This window comes from Egretta garzetta, unplaced genomic scaffold (genome assembly GCF_000687185.1).
Source record: "Egretta garzetta isolate BGI_Z169 unplaced genomic scaffold, ASM68718v1 scaffold118, whole genome shotgun sequence".
NCBI lineage: Eukaryota > Metazoa > Chordata > Aves > Pelecaniformes > Ardeidae > Egretta > Egretta garzetta.
This window is the reverse complement of record NW_009260484.1, coordinates 1,326,807-1,334,885: the sequence shown is the minus strand read 5'-3', so window position 1 is coordinate 1,334,885 and position 8,079 is coordinate 1,326,807. Positions and strand designations below refer to the sequence as shown.

The following is an 8,079-nucleotide window of genomic DNA, read 5'->3' as shown; positions in this document are numbered from 1 at the left end:
CCCCCCCGCCGCGCCCCCCAACCCGGCAGAGCGTTTCTTTGCACCCGAGTAACGGCCCCGACGGGCGGTGGCCGTTGCCCCCGTAAGGATGGCTGCTCCCGCTTCCTGCGGCGCAGAACGCCTGCGGTCGTATGCTTTCTCATAGGTGACCTCGCACCCTCGCCAAACCGGACTGGGTTTGGCGCTTGTGGTCTTGCCCGGGGATCGAACTCCCGAGCGGACTGCTGCCTGCCCGGGAAGTACGGACGGTAGCGCAAAGGGGAAAGAAAATACCGTCTCAAACTTTCAGATACTCAGACTTTCAGACACGCAACTGTACAGCGTACAGGCTTATTGTTTAAGATAACTAAAAAATAAAAAGTACAAAAAGATACTCGGAAGTTTTTAGAAGCGCACAGAAATCACTGCTACAGAAGAAAGGCTAACACGGAAGGGAGGTGACACACAGGGCGTGCAGTTGCATGGCATCTTAAGACTGGCATCCAATACCTTCTTGTGTGCAAAAATACCCTTCTTCATGCAGTCTTAATTTCACAGTAAACTGTCTGATTACATGTAACTCATTCCTGTTGCGCTTTTCAGCTTCCCAAGATCAAGCTACAATTCTTAATTTAATAGGCATTGCCTTTTAGCAACTGTAGTGTCTGAGGGGCTGAACAGTTCATGTTGGAGCTAGCAGACTGAAATCAGTTAAAAGAACCAGGTACATTTGCAGTTGCTGTACTGGCTTATACTTTGGGTGCTGCAGTTCTGCCATAAGTCATCTCTAGCGCTGGTGGTTTCATTGGCCAGTGCTTTGCACCATGCACATTGGTGGCTCTAGGCGATGAATTTGGAGGTCATGTAGTCTATGACACCATAGAAAAGCTGCTGGTTTATCTTTGTATTACCAATAATTTCTGCTCATAGCAGTGAAAATAGCACTACTACTTTTATTAGATGTCTGTGGAAGTAGCAGGAGTGGTTGTAACAGGAAACCATCATTCGCTTTTAAAATGAGACCACCACCCACAAAATGCAAAACCCAAATACCCCTCAACCCACCTATAGTCTTCCACTTCAACAGAGTGAGAAACTCTTAAGGAGGATTTCAACTGAATACACTGGTTAAGTTCAGTGTTCAAAGACTTTATTCATTTGTCCTGTGATGCACAAAGCCCCCTCCTCTGCTGGTTTCTTCTGGCAAATATTTTTCTCTTTTTAAACAGGTTAAATACTTTGATAAAAGAAGAGACTTTTTAAAATATAAAAAACAGCTGGAAAAAGAAGGGTATCATCCTCCAGAAGCTGCTGGAAAGTCTTAGGTACTCTGCTTTCAAAATAAATCTAATCTTCCATCTAAACGACAGAAGGGAGAAGCATGAGAAAGCGACAGAAGCTGCTTCAGCTCAAGAACTGGTAACCTGTCTCCCTCCCTGAAATGCAGGCTGCCTGTATTGTTGCATAGTATCATGCATCTGTTGAAAAAAAGATGGTCACGGACTACTTTTTCGTAAGTCAAAGAAACATGGTGCGGGGCTGTTCACAAATCTTAAGGTTTTGAATATGTAATTAATCAAATTGTTTCACAGGAAAAAATTAATTAAGCATAATGTACATATTCTAAAGAAAACAATAAAATTGTTTTTCAGTAAGTGAACCAGTTTTTCCTTTTAAAAAAAAAAACCATTCCAACTTCCCCTCCTTGTCATAAGGAGGTGGCGGTATAATGTAATCTGTATTTGTCATTTATCAAGTATTTCTAAGAATTTTAAAATCCATTTTAAGTCAGAGATCAGTTTATAAAACAGCAAGCATTAGAAAACCTAATGCATCCTGTGCATATGATAAAATAAGTAAATTATGTGAGTACACTCTTTTATAAGCAATAGGAATTTTTACCTTAGAGGTAACAGTTTTCAATCAGTATCTCTGTTAGAAATATGGCAGTTATCCATCGTGATTCTCTCATTATGGCCTTTTGTGTAATTTAGCGGTTTTGATTACCTTACTGATGCAACTCCATTAAAAATACTGACTTGCTTACAACAGGATTAGTAAACTTGACCATGGAAAGCATTTAAACAAGGGGCAGCACAGGCAATTTTTAATAATGTAAGTGAATTTACCTTGCAAAGTTTATATAAATCTAGTATACCTAGGTGCTGGAGGCATCAAGTACTTTACTCTGTCTGCAGTAAGTTTTGATTATCATTATAGGAAGGCACCACTTCAAATACAAGCACAGTCAGTCATAAAGTAAATGCAGTAAAAATCCTGTGCTTTAGTTTGGGATTGTTCATGGTACCATGCTGATGTTCTACTAGTAGAAAAATCACACACACGACATGCAATATAAATAAGTATTTATTTCCAATGCAACAGTTTTATTTAAGGAGGTAAAGTATTAAGGCATTTAAAAATCAGTCTGAACTACAGAGGACAAAACATGCAAAAGTTAAGAATCCTCATTCACCCTGAGTTTGTATCTCATCTATTCAGAATTTCATGTAGCACCATAGTAAGTCACCCAGCTGGACTGTAAGGCACGAAACTCTTGGCAGTTATTTTTCTTGTTTTTGCTTGATAACTTGTTGCCTCGTGTACTCCCAAATCAGCAGAGCTCCACTTACATGAACATTGAGTGATCGAATAATACCCTGCTGAGGAATTTCCACACAGACATCCAGGTGGTGAATCAAGTTTGCTGGGATTCCTTCATGTTCATTTCTAGTAAAGAAGAAACAGTAACTTGTATCTGGGAAAAGATGGCTGTTCCAGAAAGCAAAAGTCACAACAGCATTAAAAGACTATTTGACCAATAGGTACATCTGCCCTCAATATAACTAATGAGAACATGATTTTTTTTTTTTTTTTTTAAGCAGTAATATGTTACAGATACAAAGAAACCATGGGAGACCTTTGATGTAGGAAAACTGGTAGAGCACTTAATCTGTAATTCACTGGCCCAACAATAGCTAAACACCCAACAGGACTCTGTCTTTGCCTTTATTTTGCAACTATCCTTATATAGCAAAATAAATGGCTATAGACTAAATGACCAGGGCATGAAGCTGCTGGCACAATGGGGAAGCTCAAGTGCCCACTTTACATTCAATGAATACGAGGGAACAAGTGTCAAGACTGATAGAAGCCTTTGAACCGGAAATGTTTCATCTCTGCAGAATGAGCACACCAGAAGATACCAAAGATTATCCCTAATTAAAACTGTGTTTTTAATTAGAGGAGAACAAAGTGATTATGAGAACTACATTCTGAAGACAAGCTACATATAAAAAGGTTTGAAAAGCAGGTATTTCTGCCCACTTTGTCCTGAAAGGGTAGAGAGAGACAGGCCCTCCCTTCTGGTCACACTCAGTGGCCCAGCAATTCCAGCAGCTTTCTGGCTTGTAGGCACTTTCCTCTAGATTTCTTGAGGTAGCCTCCCCTTTGTCACATCTGAGGCTTGCCCGATTATAGGAACTGGTTATTGCTTTTCTCTGAAGTCCCAGCCTCTGCTTGTACTGCAAAAACTTACTACTTCGTCCCGTGCCTCATCCTTAATTTTTAAAGCATCTCCCAGCTATGCATGCTCCCACTCCACTCCAGTCCTCCTTACCAAGTTAAGCAGGGCAAACAGGCAGCCCTCCTTGCTGAGCCCGCCAGAGCCTACACATACAGTGTCCCACATTGCCGAAGTGAACAGTTTATATCTCTATCACACCTGGAAAACTACAATCCATGCTGTTGCTACCTCTATCCATTAAAAAAAAAAAAAGAAAAAGAGTTGTAGTGTATGGATCGGTTATTAAGTATGGGGAGAAGGATCGTTCAGGAGTAGGTACCAGTACCTCCCACTCCTTAGCACACAAAGCCAAGCTCTGCTGTTTCCATGTTCGCTTCCCATTCTAAATCCACCTTTACCAGTGTCACTTTGTTTTCCTGTGACTGAACTCTGACTAGTAGAAGGGATGGACTCCAAGAGGTAAGACTTAAAAAAAGCGTGTGTTCTTACCCCAGCAATAATAGTGACTTCTCTGGGAAGCAGTATTCTGTAAGATCAAAACTTTTAGCTGTCTGCTCCACACCAATAATAGTGTAGCCTTCCGTTTTTTTCTGCTGTAAATAATCAACAAGCTGAGATGGTTTCACCTGTCCATCAAAAGTAGAGAGAAATATACAAATATTTAAGAACTGCCATCTGTAAACTTCTGAAGTTACCATAAAAATAAATTTAGTTGGACAGTTTTTAAGATGAATGACTTTTACCCCCAAAGACTCTGTCCACGTGCATAGTGTATGATTTTAAAAGCTCTTCAGCAAAAGCACAAAAGGTTAAGTAATGTCACAAGCATATTCCACAAATAAAATGAGCAAAGGCTTTTCTATGCTTCTGACAGCTACAGACCTTACATGTGAATGTAAAGGACTCACTCTTGCACAGGGACAAGGTGCACAGTTGTTACTTGACCTGGAATCCCTTCCCAAAACAATACAACAGCCAGTATCAAAGCCAAGTTGCCTTACATGCCTGCATTACAACTTGTGATAGCTTGCAGTGAAGAATTTCTTGGTGGTCTTCATCCTACTCTCTGCTTATTTGTATTACATGCTTGGCACAAGTTAGCTCCAGGCAAACTCAAAAGATTATCCCCATGAAGTTTCCAAAAGCAATGGACCAAGCAAGATAAATGTTGTTCAACTTTTATAAAGAAACATTAAATTCCAACACACCGCTATAAAAGAGTAAGATGTAACAATAACATAATCAGTTTATGACAGCAATAAGAAGTTACAAGTACTTTTAAAATTCTTTTTTATGAGGCTGACATAGAGTTTATTCCAAAACAGTCAGGATTAAGTCTCAGAGATAGCAGCAGGGGCTTGTTAAATAAAAAGTTCATTTTACAAGAGAAAAAAAGACTGTACTATGCATCTGATGAACTGAAGATGTACAGTACACTTCTTAGCTATTAAAATGTTTCCATTCACCTCAAGAAGGGGGAGCCACTGCTCAGCAGAAACACTAAGATGCTGAAACTGCTTATCCTGTATATAATGAAGACTGCCGACAACTAGTGCAGATGCCCCAAATATTTCACTTGTACGACATAAACCTACAAACAGAAGAATTAAAGTGATTTTTGTGTAGAAAATAAACAACAAGCCAGAATATTTTAGCAAGTGAAAAAGGACAAAGAATCTGAAAGAGAAATGGTTTCTTTAGTCCTCCTTTTTTAATCAGTTTCAAGTGCTTGTTACATCTGTTCAAAGTCACACCTTGTTCCATGTAATTTACCAGAAAAAAAAAAATGTTTTGTAACTTAGCAGAAAGGTAAAAATTAGAAAGGCACTATGTCTGACAACGTGCTTCTGCAATACTAATTTCACAAAGCAATGGGTCAGTGTAAAAGCCCAGGCAGGGATGGGTGGACACATACACATGTGCTTAAGCTCTAAATCCAGTAGCTGTTAAACGAAAGGCTTGAGAGTGTGACACATCACAGCACAGACAGCACCAGCTTGTGGGCTTATTTTTAATTAACAGTCTCACTGCAGATATTTAAACTGCTGACAACAGCAAGCACAATGCAACAAAGTATTTGCAGGATTTACTATATCACAGCTTGCATGATATTGTGAAGGGATACTTAATCATGAATGGGCACTTTCCTGTCCAACCATCATGAGAAACTAGTAGGGCTACAAGATCTGGTTTAATTGCTACAGAAAAAAAAGTAAAGGTGAATTATTTCTTTTAACTGCATACATAGTTGAAAAACTCAACTTCAATAAAGAATATAAAAAACAGTAAGAAACCGAGAATGTACAGCAAAGTTCTATTAAATGAATGTGTGCTATGTACAAGTACTTCTTTTTCTTCTTAAAATATAACTACAGAAGACCCCTTTTACTGAAGCAGGTATTATTTCCTTTGGTTACCATTTTTTTGCAGGATAATGATCTATTTCTCTGAGCAGTACTTAAATAATTTTCTAATTATTGACATACGATGAAATTCATTCTTATTATCCAAGTGGACTCTAAGGTCTAAAATAAAAGTTTAAAAATGTGCAAATCAGCCTTACCTCCTAAATTGGTAGGTTTATCAATAAGCGAAGCCACCACAATCAGTCTACTGTTTGATTTACCAAGTTTAGCAGCACGATCCTGAAATACCATTTCCAGGTCTAAACTCGGAGTACTGTTCTTCCAGGGTATGATCTTTTTCTGAACATCAGTCCATTCTGTCTGGCTATCTGTTTCAACTGAATTTGAACCTGTAAAAACAAGTATTAGTCATATGGCTACGCAAGCAGTGGTGAAACTACTGCTTCAGTAAAGAAGATTGTCTAAATAGCAATACTGTAGACACCATTAGTTGTCTACTCTGCTCACATAGATACAAGGCTACTTCAGCAGGGCAACACAGAGATCAGATTAAATACAGATGTGTACAGCTACTACATACAGATAATTGTATCTAATATAGATTAGTTGTGTTTTACCCATGTCTTGCTGAGACCAGTCACTTGGTTTCAGATCAAGAAGTTCTGTTCGAGAATGATACCACTGAAATGTTGATGGCAAAGGGACATCAGTGAACCTGTCAAATTTAGCGAGCGAGATCCATTCGTCTTCAGCAAGTTCCGAAAGGCGGGGAAGAGTGTAAAATATTGTCTGCAATGTAGCACAGAGTTATTAGCAGAGCACTACAAAAGCAAAAAAAACCCCAGATAATAAATTAACCACTGGTAATTTTATTGCAAACATCTTTTATCTAGTATTCTAAACCCCCTGCATTGTTTTTCTTGGCATTTGATATAGCTTACTAATACATCTCTCGATATTCATCACTTTATAGTGCTATCCCAAACTTTCATAAATCAAGTCTCTTTCTCTCGATTAGAGCTTTTTAAAGGATCTGCATTAATTACTGTTCTGAAATTCTAGAATATCAAGGAATTACTGCTATGCTTCTCAGCACAGAGGTCTTGTGAAAATGTTTTACGCATAACACCAAAGAGTTTTCAGATGCCCTCACAACCTTCTAGTAAAGAATGCAGATTGATTTGATGTCAAAAGGAATATAGTCAAAAGCATTAAAATCTAGTGGTAAAAACCAACTCAGCACTACTAATCTATCAAGGAGGAACACACACCGCAAGGGAAAGGCTGAATAAGATTAAGAGTTTAAAACCCAGACATTTTGTTTATCCCAATGCACCCTGAATGCATTAAATACTTAAGTATTAGCCTTGGCTTTGGTCTTTTTTTTCCCTTTTTTTCTTGTTCAGGATTTTCACTTCCAAATTCTGCTAAGTCATACCTAGCACATTTAAGTGTTCACAAAAATATTTCACAGAAAGTCAGTTAAAAAAAAAAAAAAAAAAAAAGGAAAAAAATTCCTTCTCTGAAAGATACCACTTCTTATGCCAGAACAAATGTACCCCTTTTAACATCCACATTTATCTTCCATTTTCAGCTTAGTTCCTCTATCTCTTATTTTCATCTGCACCCCTATTTTTGCCTGACTTCCCTCAGTATTTTTTCAGCCCTTAGTTATTTAAGCTATGGCAAAAAGGACAGCTGAAGTGCTCTAGGAGTTACATATCTGTATCCTGTTCACATTAAACAACAATATAGTTAAGTAACTGCCAGTCACTTCTAAGAACAAGAGATGTCTCAAAAATCCTAACAAACTACATGTGATTAAGTAGATACTCTTCAGTTATTAGAAGTAACTTTTCCAGCCACAAATACAAAACCTGATTAACTCCCACACAGACGGGCACGTTTGTCACAGGTACCTCTTCTTAATTGACCTAGCTTAACACAGTATTAATTAGAGAATTAAGCTGCAGTCTTACTCTAAAATCCATCATGATTTAGGTGAAGTAATTTCTCAGAGTTTCAAATTAATTAAAGTTGGTCACTATTCATCCTGTATTAGAACACAGGAAGTTAAAAATATAGTTGTAAAAGTATACAAATACAATCAGCAATAGTCTTGGACTTGCCTCTAGATTATAATCCTCAAGTGGATGAAATGTTGCAAAGAAGAAATGATCTTGAATTCGCTGCCAGTTCCTTCTAGCA

At 38.2% G+C, this 8,079-nt stretch overlaps 1 protein-coding gene across 1 annotated transcript in view; it reads right to left on the bottom strand.

The window, feature by feature from the left end:
• Positions 1–6: 6 nt before the first annotated feature.
• Positions 7–8,079, bottom strand: part of TARBP1 (TAR (HIV-1) RNA binding protein 1) — a gene marked incomplete at its 5' end in the record, with an annotated part of 40,611 nt that continues 32,538 nt past the window's right edge. The window contains 6 exons of the mRNA XM_009644135.2: positions 7–2,709; positions 3,995–4,131; positions 4,972–5,096; positions 6,069–6,260; positions 6,489–6,660; positions 8,001–8,073. Coding sequence (XP_009642430.2) covers positions 2,544–2,709; positions 3,995–4,131; positions 4,972–5,096; positions 6,069–6,260; positions 6,489–6,660; positions 8,001–8,073 — 865 coding nt within the window. The remainder of the gene's footprint in view (positions 2,710–3,994; positions 4,132–4,971; positions 5,097–6,068; positions 6,261–6,488; positions 6,661–8,000; positions 8,074–8,079) is intronic.